The sequence below is a fragment of the Martes martes genome (assembly GCF_963455335.1).
Source record: "Martes martes genome assembly, chromosome: 4".
Lineage (NCBI taxonomy): Eukaryota > Metazoa > Chordata > Mammalia > Carnivora > Mustelidae > Martes > Martes martes.
In genome coordinates, this window is record NC_137891.1 from 162,823,974 (window position 1) to 162,844,243 (window position 20,270).

Below are 20,270 nucleotides of genomic sequence, written 5' to 3' on the forward strand. Positions count from 1 at the left end.
ATAGAGTTGCTTTCTAAAAAACAATTTGACAATTTTTGTTTTTTAATAGGGGTATTTACTTCACTTACATTTAATAGCTATTTGTATGTTTGAGTTTCAAGATATTACAGTATTTGTTTTCTTTTTCTCCCACATGTTCTATGTTCCTTTTTCCTCTCATCTTTTAAACCTTTTTTGAGGGGTACCTGGGTGGCTCAGTTGGTTAAGTGTCTGCCTTTGGCTCAGGCCATGATCCCAGGGTCCTGGGATTGAGCCTTGAATCCCATCCAGCTCCTTGCTTGGCAGGGACCCTGTTTCTCCCTCTTCCTTTGTTTGCTGTTCCCCCTGCTTGAGCTTTCTCTCTCTCTCTCTCAAATAAATACATAAAGTCTTTTTAAAAAACTTTTTTGGATTGGTTTTATTATTCCATTATTTTCCTACAGTAGCTTGTTAGTGATATACATATTTATTATTTTTCCATGATTACCATGGTGATTATAGCATGCATTATTGACTTGTTAAAGTTTAATTTAAATGAATTCTTCTACCATTTCCTGAACAATGCAAGGATCTTAAAATGCTTTAACTCTATTCACCTGTTCCCCACAGTGTGTACTATTTCTGTGGTGTGGTTCAATTTTACATATGCTTAAAACTCTGCAAGACATTATTGCTTTATACAGTCATTGCTCGTTTACTTTTACCCATATATTTATCTTTTTCTGTTGCTCTGTTTCTTCCTGCAGAATCATGCTTCCTTTTGGGGTATTTTCATTCTGCTTGAAAAAGTCCCCTTAGTATTTCTTTTAGTGTGGCTCTACGGATGAAAATTTTTTCTCAGGTTTTGATTGTTTGAAAACATATATCTTTCTTTCATTTTTGAGGGATGTTTTCACTGGGTATAGAATTTTAGATTAACCATATTTTCTTTCAGCCCTTTAAAGATACTATTCCATCATTTTCTTGATTTTATCATTTATGCTGGGGAGTCAGTTGTTAGTCTTAATATTCTTCCTTTGAAGGTAATGTGTATTTTTTTTCTCACTCAAGCTGCTTTTAGGTTTTATTTTCTTTGTCTTTGGTTTTTTAGCAGTTTTATTATGAGGTGTTTAGGTGTTATTTTCTTTCTTCTTTTTTTTAAAGATTTTATTTATTTATTTGACAGACAGAGATCACAACCAGGCAGAAAGGCAGGCAGAGAGAGAGAGGAAGGAAAGCAGGCTCCCTGCTGAGCAGAGAGCCCGATGCGGGGCTCGATCCCAGGACCCTGGGACCATGACCTGAGCCAAAGGCAGAGGCTTTAACCCACTGAGCCACCCAGGCGCCCCTAGGTGTTATTTTCTTTCCTTTAATCCTGCTTGGGGTTGATGACACTTCTTGCATATATGTTTTGATGTCTTTCATCAGTTTTAGAAATTTTTCAATTACTATCTGTTCAGATATTTCTTCATTCCCATTCTCTCTTCTGTCTTTCTAATTCCATATATTTAGGCTTATTCAGCATGTCCCATATGTCTCCTAGTCTCTTATCTATAATTTTCTATTCTTTTCTCTCGCTATGCACTTCAGTATGGATATTTTATACTGACCGATCTTCCAGTTTATTAACTCTAGAATTAGTTGTTTCTAATCTTATGTTAGATCCATCTATTGGGTTACATACAGTTACTGTATTTTTTTAGTTCTAGGATCTCAACTGCATTCCTCTTTAGAATATCCAAATTTGGTGATTAGCTGATACTCTACCACAATCCCAATGCTAATCATTGCTCTTGTATGCAGATCAACCTCATTCAGTTACTCTAATAAAATAGAGTAAATAAAACCTGGGGTGCCTGGGTGGCTCAGTGGGTTAAAGCCTCTGCCTTCGGCTTGGGTCGTGATCCCAGGGTCCTGGGAGTGAGCCCCACATCGGGCTCTCTGCTCCATGGGGAGCCTACTTCTTCCTCTCTCTCTGCCTTGTCTCTCTGCCTACTTGTGATCTCTGTCTATCAAATAAAAAAAAATCTTAAAATAGAGTAAATAAAACTAATAAAATATCATTTTTGTTTAAGCCAGTTTTGGTTAGGTTTCCAGCTACATGCAACTGAAAAATCTTACCAAAGTGTTGAGATATCTCTCTTCACCATGTCAAGATGGCTGCTGCAACTTCAGGTGTCAGATGCAGACATGACATATGGAAAAGTGAGATGTTGCCTGTTATGCAATTAAAAAAAAAGATTTCTTATTTATTTATTTGAGAGAAAGAGGGCATGAGAGAGGGGAGAGTCAGAGGGAGAAGCAGACTCCCCACTGAGCAGGGGGCCCGATGTGGGGCCAGGACTCCTGGGTCATGACCCCAGCTGAACGCAGTCACTTAACCAACTGAACCTCCCAGGCATCCCTATGCAATTCTTTTTATTAGAAGAGAAAACCTTTTCTAAAATCCCTAATTCAGAAGGCCAGAGTTATATCACATACCCATGTCTATGCTAACTCTGACAAATGGAATAGGATGACAACAATTAGCCAATAACAATCTTTATTCATCCCTGAACTTGGAAAGAGACTCATCTTCTCTGAGCAAAGGACTATGAACATCCAAACACAATTGGGGCTTTCTCAGCAATGAAAAATATGAAAAGGAAAATATATTGGGTAATCAACAGTGTTTACCTCACTAATGACTATATTCATTTTCTGTAAAATTGTGTGTGTCTGTGTGTGTGTGTGTGTGTGTGTTCATAGAAAAGATCAGGAAGGGTACATATCAATCTGTTAACAGGTTTAAAATTTGAAATGGGATTATGTGGAGGTGGTGTATCTTTACTTTTGGATATCTTTATGGATATCTTTAGTTTTTACTTATAAAAATTAAAAAAAAATTTTTAAAAACAACTTTATTTTTATAGAACCCAATTTTCCATTTTTATAGAACCCAATTTTTTACAGAACCCCACTGAGCAGAGAGCCCAATGCAGGCCTCTATCCCAAGACCCTGGGATCATGACCTAAGCAGAAGGCAGAGGCTTAACCCACTGAGGTTAAGTAGGGAGCCCTTACATATAAAATTTTTATAAATTTTTGTAAGTTTACAAGTTTATTCTGGTCATTTAAATTTAAAAGGGCTTTTTCAATCTTAAAATGAGCTCCTCAGAAATGAAATTAGGATTTTAAAATAAGTCAGAGAAACGTATGTTGACAGATCCCATTCCAAGCCCTGGCCCTTAGTACGGTCACTGAGGTGCCCCTGGTTGGTTTATCCCTATTGGGAATTTGGAGGCACAAGGCTACCAGAGTCTGATGCTATCAAATATTTAAACCATCCAACTGCCTCCCCTTAAACTCTCAAAGCAACCTTCACATCATAAACTGGCTTCCTGTGCAAATTTTTTCCTACAAGGGAAGAATTTGCTGGACATGGCAATGTGAGAATTCTGACTCCCTTGGCAGTTCCATTTCTCATTGTGTATTAATTCATTGGTTCTTTGGCTCAGATAACAGGATCAGAGCTGAGTTAGTTACGATCTACTTTCCAACCCTCCAACACATAGGTTCTTTCTTAATGCTGTTAAAGTCAAGTTTATGATCCTGGACCATGATTAATTCACCAAGGTAAGTGTCACCTCTGAGGCCACTTGGCAGCTGGCCAGCCAGCCTTCACTCATGACACTCCTGCTTCCTCAAGTACATTTCTTTCAGGCTCTTGTGCTTCTTAACCACATTCATCACAACAGACTGTCTCCTTCTTTATCCTTCATTATTTTCCTCTATGACTGTTCCCTAATTCTATCTCTCTTTCCTCCTATCTCACCACCTAACCTTTCTTTATCCTTTCCTTTTTTCTTTCTGTTTTTCACCTTAATTTAACCATGAGGTTAAATAATAAAATATACCAGAACTATGTGCCAAATTCCATATGCTGGGCCATACAAATAAATTATATTCTCACTTTGCAATAATTCTGAAATGTGTTCATTCTTATTTCACAGAGGAGAAAGTAGAGTATCATAAAGTCTAAATGGTTGTATTTGATAATGAAAGGTTTCTGCTGCTTAATTTTCAAAGTCAATAAATTAAATTTTTATATTTCCTTTATCTTAGAAAAATACAATTCAAACATTTGTATATAACCTCCATCTTATGTTTGCCTGTGAGTGTATTGTCTTAATAATTCACACAAGGTGAATTATTATTTTTTTAAATGAAATCTTTTTTTTTTAAAGATTTTATTTATTTATTTGACAGAGAGAGATCACAGATAGGCAGAGAGGCAGGCAGAGAGAGAGAGAGAAAGAGAGGGAAGCAGGCTCCCTGCTGAGCAGAGAGCCCGATGCGGGACTCGATCCCAGTACCCTGAGATCATGACCTGAGCCGAAGGCAGCGGCTTAACCCACTGAGCCACCCAGGTGTCCCCCCAAGGTGAATTATTAAGTTTTTCTTAAGCTTGGAAGAAGGGGATAGAATGGAAGAGGAAAGAGACAAATTGGAAATGTCCCTTTGAGCAGTAGTGATCACCAGTGCTCTTTACTCCCTCTTTGTCTTCTTTGTTGAGGACAGGACTTGACCCTGATTTCTCTGAAGAAATCTTAGTCTTCTCCATGGAGGAGATGGCTTTTTCTGTTCAGCCAGGATGGATGTACTTTTGGATTTGTGCAAAAAGAAGAGATAAAATGTTCAGCCCCTTAATTTGTAACCTCCAGTAGTTTGGAGATGCTGTAAAGTTGGATCTGCTCCTTGGAAGATCACTTTAACTATTTGGATGTTTAATGAACCTGCTCAACTCCAGCAGGTGTTCTCCACATCATTCTGCAGATAGTGACGTAGAAGAAGAGAGAAGGATTCTTTCTCTACTACCTCATATGGGGTTTGGGATGAACAGAAGAGAAAATAGGAGTCTCCAGATGGGTTCCAGGTCCCTCCACTCCTACTCCAGGGAGTAAAGCTGCTTGTCTTCTGGAGGCTCACATGGTTGGATCTGGGTTATAGGCTGGAACAACATGCAGCAAGCCCTGGACTGAGGATTGGAGCAGGGCAGCAGACAGGTCCCAGGTCCGGTTGAAAATGGAGAGTCCAGACTTTAGTGGGTTCGGTACCATGGACAGAAAAGTTAAAAGGCTAAAGCCGGCCACTGTCTCACAGTTCATCACCACGCCAGACCACCACCCCCATCTGACTCCCGACTTCACTATTCCAGGAAAGGATCTAACTTAGTTCTTGGTGGACTGGACCCCAGCACTTAAAATTAGCAGTAAACCATGACTTAGTTTCCTTCTAAGGCCCTTTTGAATATCTTCACATAGGTGTTTATTCCTCTGTCACCTAGTAGAGAGTCTGCCTTGGAGTATCTCTTAAAGTTTTGCTGCTTTGCATACATCCTCATACACTGAGGCTTCTCCGTTCTGGTTTTATTATAAATGAATTGCTCAAAGGAAGAAATACAAGAATTGTTTCAATTCTTCTTTTCCTCTTGTTTCCCCCATTGCTGGGCTCTCGATCTGGCGAATTCCCCAAGGCACAAGGAGCTTGCATGTATGTGTGGTGGTGGTGGTGGTGGTGATGGTGGGGGAACCAGACTCCTGACAGCCAGAGGTTTGTTGGGGCATTCTATATGGCTTTCCCCAGATAATCTCCCCCATATGCTTGGCTCCTGGAAGATCCTTTCGAGGCTCATACAGAGTTTGCATTTTGTATTAGCACATAAGGGTCAGAAGCTCTGGGTTGAAGTCCCTGGAGCTCAGGTAAGAAGCCATGACTGGTGCCTTAAGACTGCATAGGGGATGGGGCCTTGTTTTGAAGAAAAGGGTGAGGGGTAGAGGCATGAGGACTCATTTTGAAATGAAAGGAGTCCTGGGTCTCTAAGCAGCTTCTAAAAATACCAACTCCCAACGCTGGGGGTAGAGGGGGAGGGGAAAACCAATAGTGAGAAGAATGAAAATGGAAAGAGGTGGGGGGTGTGAGAGCGCTTCTTCAGGTAGATCTGATTTCAAAGACCCCGCCTGCATCCAAGAACCTGCTGGACGCCACACCTCCTTCTGCTTCCTCAACCGGCTTGGGTCTCCTGTGGTTTCTGAGCCCCAGCCTCTCCTGATAACCTTTCTTTCTACCTACAAAGGAGTCCAACGCCTCCCAGCCACTCCTCCTATTGGGGCTGTCCAGCAAGTATGTCTGTGAGTGAACAAGTGTTTGTATACACATACTAGACGCGTGTGTGTACGTACACACACACACACACACACACACACACAGAAATGACACATAAAAGCGGCTTGTAAGTGAGCAGAATTCCACGATGCCACGAATTTTCATAATTCTCCGTGCTCAAGGAGGTATGGACTGTGGCAGAGACAGAGATTCACCCAGATATTTTCAGCACAGAGCATGGCACTCAGGGAGTCTTGGTTGGGAGGGTAGGGAACACATATATACAAAACGCACAGTCAAGCCACGCAGGTCATGGAGACACAAGACGCAATGATTTTCAAGGGTTCTCCAGGTACTTTAGCTTCCAAAAGCAGAGGGGCTGGGTCCCCCAAGAAAAGAGCACTGAAAAGCTACAGGGTGGGTGGAGCTTTGTCTGCCCAAGTTCAGCCCAGATGGTGGCGCTCAATAGCCGCCTCCCTCGTCCTGGAGGGCTTCAGCCCTTCCCACCACCAACGCCTTAAACCCTCAGCTTGCACATAAATGACCTTCACTAGATAGAGGTCGTGTTCCACGTTTCCTTGCAGCTTCTCCAGCGCTGGTTGAACTCTGTGAGGCTTGGTCCGCCTGTCTCGCAGACGCCCCCGAATCTCGGCCGCTGAGCTCTTCACCAGTACCCTGGGATGGGCGGAGAGGGATTGTCAAGGGGGGGGGGGGGGGACTCAGGCTCTGAGCAGACCCGGGAAATGGGTAATTGTGCAGAGTGCTGCCTGTGTGCTGGCAGCAAGAGCAACAACCCGAGGAACCAATCGTTCATGCAAAATCTACCACCAACCCCATCCACGCGTCCACATGTTTTCCCAACCTTGGAAGCGCTGCTGGTAGGGTGGGACTCCGTCTCCCACTTTGCTCTCCTTTCTCGAGTAGCTCCCAGGGTCGGGCTTAGCCCCTTCCTGCAGCCGGGGTGTGTGTGCGTGTGTGTGTGTGTGTGTGTGTGTGTAGGGAGGGAGGGGAGAGAAGGGGGCGGGACCGAGCCAGCAGACGCCAGGAGCCGCAGACATAGGAAGAAGCCAAGAGCTGGGAGATTGAGGAACTCCCCAGAGCTTGGGGTCAGGACATCAGGCTTCAACATCCCTTGCAAGTCCTGGGAACAAGGGAGCTTCCAGGCTAGCTCAGAGGCTCCAAGTGTCGCTGCCTCCCCGAGGTTCACCCGTCCTTAAGCCACGCCCACATTGTCTACTTCTCCGGAATGAGAGGCTAAGGTTTCGCGCTCTGGGCCATCGCCGCGGGCTCATCTTCCCCCCCAGGAGCCAGGCTAGCGCTCAGCGCTGCCCCACCCCCACGTTTGGAGACTGGCGGGACCCCTTCCTTCCCCCCCTCCATTTAGTTGTTCCGCCCCTGGCCTATGAAACTCCACCCCTCTACCTTCTGCTGGCGAGGATTGGTGGACCTCCCGCGGCGGTGCCTGGTGATTGGTCCCCGTGGATGATGGTAACCAGCGAGATCCCGCCCCCAGACGGCGCTAGGGTCTGGGGGCACTGCTCAGCGGTGCTGGGGCTGGCGCGGCTTGAGCCGCCGCCGCACTGACAGCTCGGTCTGCGGACCATGGAGACCGGCGCCGGCCCATATCCGCTGCGCTTGTTCTTCTGCCTGATGCCGCTCTGTCTGGCGTTGCTTTTGGGACCAGGGAGGCCCGGGACCGCTGAGGAAGGTGAGGAGACTGGTGGCTGTTCTTGGAGCTTGGGATGCCAGAAGATAAGGGGCTGGAGAACTGGGGTTCTGAGGAAAGGAGTCGTATAGAGAGACTGGAGTCTGTATTGGGATTTGAAGCAAGCGGGCACCGGGGAGCGAAGAACTAAAGAAACAGAGAAAACGGTAGCTAAGCAATGGGAAAGAGAGGGGTATTGAGGAGATCGGGCTAGAGACCTGGGAGGCCAGGGAAGAAAGAGCCCAGGAACCGTGGGAGCCAGAAGCGGCGGTTCAGGGACCGGTGAGACGGACAGGCTGAGCGATTGGAGGTGGGAGGTGTGGGGGCGGGGAGATGAAGAGAGCAGAGGAGACAGGGAGATGTGGAGGTGAGATCGAAGTACGGGACGACGGGATGGAGCCCGAATAGCGAGGCAGGAGGTGGGGCGCTCTGATCCGGAAGGGGTGGCTGGGGCCGAGAGCAACCCGACTTGCTGGCGAGGGAACTGTCCGCAGTGCTGAATTTGGAGCGGTGACTACCCGACGCGGTCCGCGTCGCTGGGCTTGGGGTTGCCTGCGGTACCAGAGCCCGCGCCTTGCCTCTGATTCTGGATTTGGGGGAGCTGCACACTGAACTGAATCCAGAGGCGTCATATCCAGGTGCAGAATCCTGAGGAGCTGGAATCTGAAGCGCTGATCGGGGGTTGGGGAGCCGGATCTCTGAGGCTTTCCACTATGCAATTCCGATGTGCTGTCAGTTATACCCAAATCGGGAGAGCTGTCGGCGGTCCTGCTTACAGTCTCCGATGCCTCTGAAGCCAACCCTCTTAGAGACCCTCTCCTTGGAGCCCCGCCCCCTTGTTTAAGCTCCAGCTTTGTAATCTTCCAAGCCTTCAGGATAGCCTGGGTTCCTGCCTCTGAGCTGCTGTTGTGCCGTCCAGACCAGTGCTTCTTTGGAACTGACACTGATAGCAGAGGAGAGAAGAGATTTTTATTTCTCCTGCTGCTGGCAGAGTCTCTCCACTCATTTCCCCCAGAGCCCCTGGGGCCAAACTAAGAAGGTTCAAGCCTCTTCCATCTTTGGTGACTTCAGACCTCAGAAGAGCCCCTGAGTATGAGTGAATTCAGGATGTATGCAGAAATCCTTTAATATATTCACCTTCTCCCTCTTCTTGGCACTATAGTTGTAATTTAGGGAGCCTAGGAAGGCAGGAAGAAGGCTCACTGACACCACCACCTCCATCTTAGAGACAATCTTAGAGTACTTCCATGAACTTTGTGGCAGGCTGAATAATGACTCTCCAAATATGTCCACACCCTAATCCCCAGAACCTGTGAATGTTATTACAAATGGCAAAAGACTTTGCCGATATGGGTAGGGATCTTGAGATGAAGACGTTGTCCTGGATTATTTGGATAGCCCCGATGTAATCACAATGGTCCTTAGAAGAGGGTGCAGGAGGAGTCAGAGCCAAAGGAGAAGGCAATTTGATCACTAAAGGAGATTAGAGAGATGTAGTTTGAAGATGGAGGAGGGGACCACAAGCCAAAGAATCTAAGGGGCTGAAAAATTTTAGTGGAAATGGATTTTCCCCTCTGAACCTACAGATGGAGCCAGTCCTGCTGCCACCCCGACTTTAGGCCAGTGAAGCTGATTTCCAACCTCCGACCTCCAGAACTGTAAAAGAATAAGTTACTGTTACTTGAAGCCACTGAGTCTGTGAAAATTTGTTACAGCAGCTACAGGAAACTAATACCTGTTCCTTCCCCAATAGTCATGGCTATATCTTTCTGGATTTGAGCTAACTCACATCCCTCCCCTTCATGGGAAGATATGGCACAGGAAAAATTTGTCTCTGTCCCCTCAGCAAATTTACAGTGAACTCACAAAAGGGTCCCTCCCACCTTCCTGACTTCTGGTTTTCTGACCTCTCTGTTCTTCCTTCTCCATAGTTATCCTCCTGGATTCCAAAGCCTCCCAGGCTGAGCTGGGCTGGACTGCACTGCCAAGTAATGGGGTAAGTGTAAACTTTCTCTCCCTGTGCCAGGAATGTTCTGGTGGTCTGGGACTCAAATCCTTTGGTTCCTTGTGGTTACAGCAACACAAAATGCTCCTCAGAGCATGTGGTCTTCAGCAGCACTGGCTTCATGCCAGAGTGGCCTATTAGGAAACGTTGTTCTTAGCCCAAGAAGAAAAGAAAAGGGGGAAAAAAGATAGCAAGGAGTAAACTACCTGTGTGTAGCAACATAAATGTGTCATCTAGATGATCCAATGCTGGACAATACCTTGCATGTAGTAGACCCTCTAAGCAGTGTTGTTGATTGATGGATTGACAGAACAAGCAAGACTTACAATCCTAAAAGAGGCTTGGAAACTAGGCGTGGGGGTTGGGAGATGTGGCTCTGTGACTGCAGCCTGGTTACTGAATGGGCACCTGGTGGAGAGCCAGGAGACTTCATTCCCAACTTTGGGGCTAACTCAGGTTCATATCCAGTCAAATCACTCTCTCTCACTCTCTGGAACCTCAGTTTCCCCACATATAAAATTATAGATTGTGCTTCGTTGTCTCCAACGTCTCGCCCAGCTCTGCATCTTACAATTTCAGGGGCCTGAGGTGGAGGGAGGGAGAATGAGGGATGATGGGGAAGGGGGTTTTCAGCTTTCGTCACCTCCAGGACTTGACCTCCTGGGGGCGCCTAGGCTCTGAGTTTCCCGCATCTTTGTTCTCCTCCCCAGTGGGAGGAGATCAGCGGCGTGGACGAGCATGACCGTCCCATCCGCACATATCAGGTGTGCAACGTGCTGGAGCCCAACCAGGACAACTGGTTGCAAACTGGCTGGATCAGCCGTGGCCGCGGGCAGCGCATCTTCGTGGAGCTGCAGTTCACGCTGCGCGACTGCAGCAGCATCCCGGGCGCCGCTGGCACCTGCAAGGAGACTTTCAACGTCTACTACCTGGAAACAGAGGCTGACCTGGGTCGCGGGCGTCTCCGAGCAAGTGGCAGCCGGCCCCGCAAGATCGATACAATCGCGGCGGATGAGAGCTTCACGCAGGGCGACCTGGGCGAGCGCAAGATGAAGCTGAACACAGAGGTGCGAGAGATCGGTCCGCTCAGCCGGCGGGGTTTCCACCTGGCCTTTCAGGACGTGGGCGCATGCGTGGCGCTGGTCTCCGTGCGCGTCTACTACAAGCAGTGCCGCGCCACGGTGCGGGGCCTGGCAGCGTTCCCGGCCACCGCGGCCGAGAGCGCCTTCTCCACGTTGGTGGAGGTGACGGGAACATGCGTGGCGCACTCAGAAGGGGAGCCCGGCAGCCCCCCGCGCATGCACTGTGGCGCTGATGGTGAGTGGCTGGTGCCCGTGGGCCGCTGCAGCTGCAGTGCGGGATTCCAGGAACGTGGTGACATCTGTGAAGGTATTCAGCGGACGAGGGGGTGGGGCGTGGGAGTGTAGCGCTCAGGTGGCGACAGGGAGAGAGTGTGCGCTGGCTGAAAGAGGCAGGAGGGGGAGTGGAGAAGCTGTGGGCTGTGGAGCTTTCCAGTGAGTCCAGCCAGGACCGTTGAATGAAGTTACTAGGAAGTAAATTTGACTCTATATAGGGGGGCATTAGGGGCGTGCGTTTCAGGCACTATGATCAGCACCTCACAAAGGACGTCTCATTTATTCCCGACAATAAAGTAAGTCGCCAGTATCCCTGTTTCGCAGATGGGGAAACGGAGGCTCAGAGAATTATTAACACCTCATTTGCAAAGTTAGCAAATGGGGAACCAGGATTTGAATCCAGATTTGCCCAACTGTCAAGTTCCTTCTATTACACCATACTGCCTCCCTTAGGCATAGGGAAGAAGGATACAGCAACCCACCTCTACTAGCTGACGGATTGGTTACATTATAGAGTGAGTTCCTGTTCCCTGACCATATGCACATTGGAGGCTGGCAGTGGGATTCTTGAGCTGGAGAGAGAGAGAGAGAGGAGTTTGCACTAGATGACCACCAAGATCCCGCCCAACTCTCTGAACTATGAGTCACTGTGCCCCCTGAGGGAGACCCTGGTCATGTGCAGGTTTGGTTGGGTTCTCAGGTCTGTAGGGCACCAGGACAAGACCTCTCCTTTTCTCGCTGATCTCTGGCTCTGAGGACTGAGGGTAAGGATGGAGTATGGATGTTTGCCCTTAATGTAAAATGAGCAAGGGATGCTTCTTCTAAGCTACATCCCTTTGTGGATGGCAGGACAACAGAAATGAGTCAGGTATAGTTTCAACTCTTCAGCAGCTCTACAGATGAAAATGTAAAAATTGAAAAATCACAACAAGGTATTACATGATCTAACAGAGGGATTAATACAGTGGTGGGAAGACAGAGGAAGAAATGACTAAAGGTACTCTGTCCTTTGTTCAATTGTCCATTCATTTTGACCTGAGAACTTACCAAATGCATTTAGGAGGGCTTATTTTATTTAGATGTCACCATCTCTTTCCTCAGGGAGAACTTGTGGATTAGTAAGGGACTTGGAGGCATGAACCTTCCCGAGCTCTCCAACTAGGGTTAGGATCCACTTCTGCTCTCCAGCACCCATTGCAACTTCTACTTCTTTTTTTTTTTTTTTTAATTGAAGTGTAGTTGATGGCAACCTCTATTTCTGCACTCACCTCATGGTACACAGTGATCTACTTACGTGTGTTTCCACCACTGGACTAGCAACTGACCTCAGGCAATGACTGAATCAGTCTCGCCAGCCTCAGGGTCCATAACAGGATATGGTAGGTGCCCAGTGAAAAAGTACTGGGTGAAGGAGTGGTTACCATAGGGTGTGACACATATGAACAGAGTTGAGGAAGCCTAGAGAAGGGAGAAGCCAATTTGAAGTGTGGAGAAGGACTTTCTTCCAGGCAGCTAAAAGCATTCTCAGTTAAGAGATTGTCTGTAGAAACATGGAGGCAGGAGAGAATGTAGCGTGATTGGGGCTAGGAACAGAGGGCCTTTGGGAGTGTGAGGGGTGATGGGGCTGGAGAGGGGCAGGAATAGATCATGAAGGACCTTGAACGTTAGAATAAAGAGCTTAGACTTTATGCTGTAGACCAATGTGGAGGATTTAAAGCAGGAATCTGACATGTTTAGATTTATATTTTCAAAAGATCACTTGAGTTGTAATTGCAAAGAAATGATTGGGGGAAGGAAGGATTAAAGACTAGAAAAAGATGGTACGGTAGTCCAGGAGAAAGAGCACAAGGTCTGAACTGAGGCAGAGATCACTGAACATGAAGATGGGTGGGAAAATGAGATGCATCCACAGCCCCTGGTGACCACGTGATGAGGGAAGAGAGAAGAGTCCTTTTTGATCTGTATGCTTCTAGAGGACTGAGTGGACAGAGGATCATTCACTGGGATAGAGAACACGGGACACTGAATTTATGATGTTTGTGGTGCGTTCAAGGAGAGGTAGGTAGGAAGTGAGTCTGGAACTCAGCAACAGAAATATAGGTACCACTAGAAGCCATGGGTGTGGCTGGGACTGACCAAGGTGAGGTAGGAAGCAGGAGGGCTGGTGATGGAGTCTCACACAACAGCAGTATGTAAGGGGGCGTAGAAGAATTGAAGCCCATAAAAAAGGATGTTGAGGGAGAATCAGAGGTTGGAGGAGATCCAGGAAAGTGTGATCTCATGGCAGCCCCGGGCACATGGAGGGGTCCGGGAAGGAACAGCTTATAGTGTGGGTGAGCACTCAGGTAAGGCGAGCTTTGGACAGTCTCTGCTTGGTGGCCCAGGCAAGAGCAATGGAGAGAGAGAGAGAGTAATGGAGAGACAGACAGACAGACAGACCGGGCTCATCAGGTTGGGGGATGGAGGAAGATATGGAGTGAGAGTCAGGGAATGTGCAAAACTCCTGGAAGGCTGGATTTGAAAGGCGAGGAGAGGGGGTGGTATCTTAAAGAGGAAACCGGATTGGGAGAAGATTTTGGCTGTAAATAGGATCCTTGTTTATCTGCTGAGGAAGGAGCCCATGGGGGTACCAAGTGGGGTGTGGTGGGAGCAGCCTGCCCCAGGGGGATGTGTTTTATTACTGACATGGTTTAGAATTGCTGATGCTAGCTGCTAACAAAGATCAGGCCATGTTTTAGTCAGCTTTATTGTTTTTTTAAAAAATATATTTCTATTTATTTGAGAGAGAGAATGTACTCATGGGGGAGGGGGGACGGGGAAGAGGGAAAAGCAGACTCCCGCTGAGCAGGGAGTCCGATGCAGGGCTTGAACCCAGGACCCTGGAATCATGACCTGAGCTACAGGCAGACGCTTAACCGGCTGAGCCACCCAGTCGCCCCAGTTTTATTGTTTTTTAATGCTCTGTAGATAATACCCTCACTGTCTGCACCCGAAATGGACCACACTTACTGCAGCACTTCCTCGTTCTGTCACTGGGAAGAACAGGTAGAGAAGGAGTGATGTAAGAATTAGGAGCCATAAGACTGATGGGATATAGTCTAGGAGGTGGAGAAGGGGCAGGACCCCGAGTGGAGGAGGAGGGGCTGGAGGCCTTCAAAGGGAGGTGGCCCATCCCTTCGTGTAGGCCTGGAAGGAAGGAGGAGAAGGAAGGTGGGTGTAGATGGAAGTTTGTGTTTGATGGCCAGACCTTGAGGGAATTACCAGCTGACAGTCTCTCTTCTCCCTGTGAGGTGGGAGGAGGGCATCTGGGCCAGCGGGCAGTAGGATTCTGGTCTGTTTTATGCAGTCTATCTCCAGGGCCCTGCTCCGGAGCACCTGGCTCATAGTAAGTGCTAAAAAACAAAACAAAACAAAACAAAACAAAACAAAACAAAACAAAACAAAATAAAACAAAACAAAAAACATCCGATGAATGGATCAGGGTCTGGAGGAGAGGGTTTGGATACACATTGAGGGCAATCATGCAGTCATACACACACACACACACACACACTCAGAAACCCAGTCCCACTTTTGACTTAAGCTGAGACTAGACAAAAGTCACTTTAAATGGCATCAGCTCTGCCTTGAGGAATAGGGAGCTGCGGAGAATGTCGGGGAGTGCTTCACAGGGGAGGTATTATTATTTTGAGCTGAGGTCTGGAGAAACATAGGAGTTTGCCAGGAGAGAAGGGGTTGGGGCGCCTGGCTGGCTCAGTCGTTAAGCATCTGCCTTTGGCTCAGGTCATGATCCCAGGGTCTTGGGATAGAGGCCATGTTGGGCTCCCTGCTCAGCGGGAAGCCTGCTTCTCCCTCTCCCACTCCCCCTGCTTGTGTTCCCTCTCTTGCTGTGTCTCTCTCTGTCAACTAAATAAATAAAATCTTAAAAAAAATAATGTAAAAATTTGTAAAAAGAAAAAAAGAAAGAAAGGAGAGGAGTGTAAAACCTTATAGGACAAGAGTCAGAAGTGTGAAAAGAAGAGTTTAGTGTGGCATGGGTGGGGTGGTTGGCACTGGGGAGTTGACCCAAGCAGACACAATCTCTAAGTCTCCACAGGGCACACAGATGCCCTGTGACGGGGTGGCATGAGGGGGGATTCCAGACAGAGGGGCCAATTTGGATTCAACATAAGAAAGCCCTTTCTCACTTGCCAGTGCCATTCAGCAGGGGCACAGAAGAAGGTGGGCTCCCCATTTTTAAGCAAAGATTGTGGCTCCTGCTAGGAAAGCTGCTGGAGGACCTGGTCAGGGGAGTGGAGCTAGGTGATCTCTGACACTTGACTCTGACCTTGAGGAAGAAAGGGAGGGGCCAGTGGTCTGGACGCTTTGTGAACCTGCCCCTCAAAGTGAACCTCCTCTACGCAGAGCCTGTCAAAGTAGAGATAACCACTGCTGTCTCTGCTGTGACACACATCTCCGGGACCCCAAGTGTCCACCAACACACGGAGAAAAGGAGCCTCTGGTCCTTTTTTCTGACCGCTGTGAGACCCTGCAAACAGATCCCCGCTCTGACTTCACAGCGGAGGGTGGCAGGCGGTGGTTATTACCCCCACCTGACTGATGGTTTCTTGAGGCCAGAGAGGCATAGGGAGTGGCAGAGCCAACACGGGAACCCAGGCCACCTGAGTCCCAGCGGGGGCTGCTGCCACCCGCCAGACCACGATGTTAGTGAGTCCATGCTCTGTTCTGAAGGCAGATAGTTCCAAAGCCCCTGGGACTTCAGAGACCCTGCCCAAAGCTCTGCTGCCCAAGCAAGACCGAGCCTCCCCTGCCTAAAGTCTTCCAGATCATGGAGACCCTTAGCCCACTCCCCTCTTCCTCACACAGCCCGAACATTCTTCCTGAGCGCTCCTGTGCATCCCTTCTACTGTACCATGTCTTCTTGGGGCTGGAGAGCAGCCAGTCTTCCAGAACCAGATAAACTAGAAAGAAGGCCAGGTGGGTGGGGGCCGAGATCAAGGTGAGAACCACTGGGACTCCCAGAGGAGGGCCCGGGAGCCACTGCCTCCCGCCCACCTGGCCCAGCTGGTGAGCAAAGTTTTCAAGTGGGCGTTACTCAGTTTCTACTTCAGGCGTGTGATGGAGGAACAGTAATTACTACCACGGTTGTGTGTGTGTTGTCTGTGCTGGGCTAAGCAGCTTACACTTCATCTCAGCTAATCCCCCACCAACCTTTTTGAGGTGGGTATTCTACACAAGGCTCAGAGAGGTCAAGAGATCTGCCCGAGGCCACCAGCAACTAAGGGGTAAAGCCCAGCGGCAAACCCAGGTTGTCCAGATACAAAAGCCTGTGCTCTCAACAGCCTGTGTCCTGGATGAGGCCAGAGAAGCAGAGCAGTGAGAGAAGCAAAGTCACTGAGGAGGGTGTCAAGACTAGAACCGGGGAAACTTCGCCCTCCTCCCTCTACTCCCCTCCATCTGTCTGGCTCCACTTCCAAACTGCAACCAAGGGTGTCACTTGAGGATCTGTGATGATGAACCCAAATGGTAGGGGTGGGAGGTTGGGCTCCGACAACAGTGTGAGTGTGCATGGGCATAACGAGAAGCCTGTGGGTGTCTGTCCCTGAGGAGCTGTGACACACCCCTCCGAGGCACCTGTCTTCTGGCCTCACATCAAGACCGGAAGAGTCTGGCTTATTTTCTTCCCCCAGTGGGCATTAGGGTAGGATGGTGTCTGCTTGGGTTGGAATCCCACCATGTACCAGCCGTGGGACATTGGCCAAGCTACTGAACCTCTCTGAGCCTTAATTTCCTCATTTTAAAAATGAGGATAAAGTACATACCTCACAGGCTGTTGTGAGGGTTCAGTGAACTACTGAAAGTAAAATGGTGTTCGGCACACAGTAAGCGCTTACTAAGGGTCAGGTAGTACTGGGCGGTTGGGTCCGGAGCTGCTGCCTCTTGGGGCAGTGCTGGAACAGAGGAGAACCCCTTTCTCCGCACAGTTCCGGGACCTAAACTCACCCGAATGGGGCAGGCAGGAGAGTGGGGGAGGGAGGAGTTGTGGAGGAGACCCCTCCTCACGTGGCTTTGCCCCGCAGCCTGTCCCCCAGGGTTTTACAAGTTGTCCTCGCGCCGGCTGCTCTGCTCCCCGTGCCCAGAGCACAGCCGGGCCCTGGAAAACGCCTCCACCTTCTGCGTGTGCCAGGACAGCTACGCGCGCTCGCCCACCGACCCGCCCTCGGCCTCCTGCACCCGTGAGTGCCCCGGTCCAAAGCGTTCGCGGGGTGGGGGGCGGATCAGGAAAAGCCTGGTGGAGGGGTTGCCGAGGGCAGGGGGCTGGGCACTGGAGCGCGTGGGGAGCGTGGGGACCAGCGACCCAGACGGCGGGGTGGAGGGAGGGGACCCTGGGATGGGGATGGGGTCCCGGGCCTGGGATTGTAAGAACCAGGACGAGGGTCCCGAGACGCAGGTCAGGCTTCTTGGCTGGTCCTGCAGTGGACTGCCCCTCGTCCCGCCTCCCCTCCCCTCGCCGTCACCTCACCCTGCGCCCCAGCCAGGAGGGGGACTCCCGCGCCCCGCACACTCTGTGCCGTCGTGCATCCTCATCCCCTTCCCCTCGCTACCCTTCTCCGCGCGCTGGAACCCACGCCCCCCTTCCCTGTCCCTCACGCCTCACTGGCCCCACACCACCCCGTCCCTCCTCCCCACTTCCCGCCCCCGCGTCTCCTCCTGCCCCTCCCCCTTCACTACCCCCGCCCCGCCCCCTCCACCGCTTGCCCCGCTGACAGCTCCCCCTGCCCCCCCCTCCCGTCCCCCCAGGGCCGCCGTCGGCGCCGCGGGACCTGCAGTACAGCCTGAGCCGCTCGCCGCTGGCGCTGAGGCTGCGCTGGCTGCCGCCGGCCGACTCGGGCGGCCGCTCGGACGTCACGTACTCGCTGCTGTGCCTGCGCTGCGGCCGAGAGGGCCCGGAGGGCGCGTGCGAGCCGTGCGGGCCGCGGGTGGCCTTCGTGCCGCGCCAGGCCGGGCTGCGGGAGCGCGCCGCCACGCTGCTCCACCTGCGGCCCGGGGCGCGCTACACCGTGCGCGTGGCGGCGCTCAACGGCGTCTCGGGCCCGGCTGCCGCCGCGGGAGCCACCTACGCGCAGGTCACCGTGTCCACGGGGCCCGGGGGTAAGGCCGCCCGCCCGCCCCGCAGCCGCCCCTCACCGGCCGCCCTCGCCCTCCGGGCTTAGAACGCGCGCCCGGCGTCTGTCCAGGAGGCGAGGCCCCCAACCAACCTCCCCGACCGCGGGGACCCCCTCTGACTGCCGGCCCTTCCTGAAGACCCTGGCGGGGGGTGCGGAAGGGAAGGGACTGAGGACGCGGTGACTCGAGCGGTGGCGGGCGCCTCGGGGGAGGGTGTGCGAGAACCCGCGGGCGCCCCGGCTCCCGACCTGGCAGAGAGCCCGGCACCACGCCCCGCTCGGAGCCGCCCTGCCTCTCCTCTCCCAGGGCAACCAGGCGGACAGCCCTGCAATCTTTTGCCCGCCCTTTTCAAAAATTTCAGCAGGAAAAGCAGATTCGTCCCTCCTCAGAAAAAGGGATTCTGTCGTGTGTCCCCCAGCCTCCATCCCTGCCGCACAGGTCACCCTCTTCCCTGGTCTTGGCAGAGAGCAAGGAGGCACAGCAGGGTCAGACTCTAGGGACGCCAGAAGTCACTGGCCAACCGGTAGCAGTCACATTTCTGAGTCTGGGGTAGAGAAGAGGAAATAAAGACCTACACTCCTTTCGTGCCACACCTTCCCCTTTAGTGAAACTGACTTTTCATTTGTCTTTAATCCCAGCTGGGGTACAACACGTTCAAGTAATCCTTCAAGTATCCTTTGCAAGAAAGATAAGTGAGTGGTAGGGTTTCCGGGTCTTTTCCTGTCTGAGACCCGATTGGTTTGTACTTCCCTGTCTTCTCTGTGTTGCAGAGAGGTCTGAGGCCAGGATAACTTTTATCCTTGTGTAAGTAGCTTGGGCGTGTGTATTTGTAGAATTCTGTCAACCTACTAGTGAAAATAAAATTTAACCACTGTTGATCTCTTTTCATTGAGTTTGGCTGATACCTAGCAAAACGTTTGATCTGCACACAGTTTTTTATTCCTGGAAAAGAACTTTTTTTTTTTCTGTTATTGCTTTAACTAGAATTTCTGATAGGTCCAATATCTCTCTAAGAATCTCTCTAAGCCTTAGGTTGTACATCTATTTTCTGATTCTCAAATCTTGTCACACCCTTCATCATTTTTAGCTCTTAATCCATTTTCTCTGCCTTTTGAGAGAGATTTCCAATTTGTCTGGTTTTCTGGAGTAACAGTTTTGTTCTGTTGTTTTTTTTTTTAAACTATCTCTACTGTGACTTAACATTTGCTATTGCATTTACATTAAAAACATTCAATACAGGAAAAGAAAAAAGCACCCATAATCCTGTTACTCAGAGCTATACAACTATTAATATCTTGGAGTATATCCTTCCACATTTTTTTCCTATCTCTATATCCATATCTAGAACCATCTACTATAAAATCCCTTTCGTATAATATATGTGATATGAGATTTTTATCTGGTGTTTCATATTAGCAATCCTGTTTTTGATATAGATGGATTTAAAAATTCTGTTGAGGAGACGCTGTTTCCATTTTACTAATAAAAATACTAAGCCTCCACTGATCGAGTGCTGCTCTGTGTTTGGCATTGGCCCTGTGCAGTATGATTTTCTACATTCACTCATTTAAGTGGAATGATAATCATCTTTCAAATAATGAAACTGAGGCCCGAGAGCCTCAGTGAATTGTCCAAGTGAATTGTCCAAAGTCACCCTGCTAGGAAGTAGAAACCCTGTGCTTTAGCTCCTTGGCCATATAATGCTTTCACTTTTTACTGAACTTTAAAAAAAAAAAATCAGGAATGGATGTTAATTTTATAAAATGCTTCTTAAGCATCTTTCAAGATGACCTTATGTTTTTTTCTCCTTTGACCTATTGGCATGATGAATTCTATTCATGGATTTTTCAATGTGAGCTCTTTTTGCATTCCCAGATTATACCCTACTGGATATGAGTGTATTATTCTTTTAATATTTTGCTGAATTAATTTGCTT

The 20,270-nt window shown here is 49.4% G+C and overlaps 1 protein-coding gene across 1 annotated transcript in view; it reads left to right on the forward strand.

The window, feature by feature from the left end:
• Positions 1-7,704: 7,704 nt before the first annotated feature.
• Positions 7,705-20,270, forward strand: part of EPHA10 (EPH receptor A10) — a gene marked incomplete at both ends in the record, with an annotated part of 36,877 nt that continues 24,311 nt past the window's right edge. Inside the window, 5 exons of the mRNA XM_080802811.1 lie at positions 7,705-7,810; positions 9,739-9,803; positions 10,523-11,201; positions 17,248-17,403; positions 17,969-18,319. Of these exons, the coding sequence (XP_080658937.1) occupies positions 7,705-7,810; positions 9,739-9,803; positions 10,523-11,201; positions 17,248-17,403; positions 17,969-18,319 (1,357 nt within the window). The remainder of the gene's footprint in view (positions 7,811-9,738; positions 9,804-10,522; positions 11,202-17,247; positions 17,404-17,968; positions 18,320-20,270) is intronic.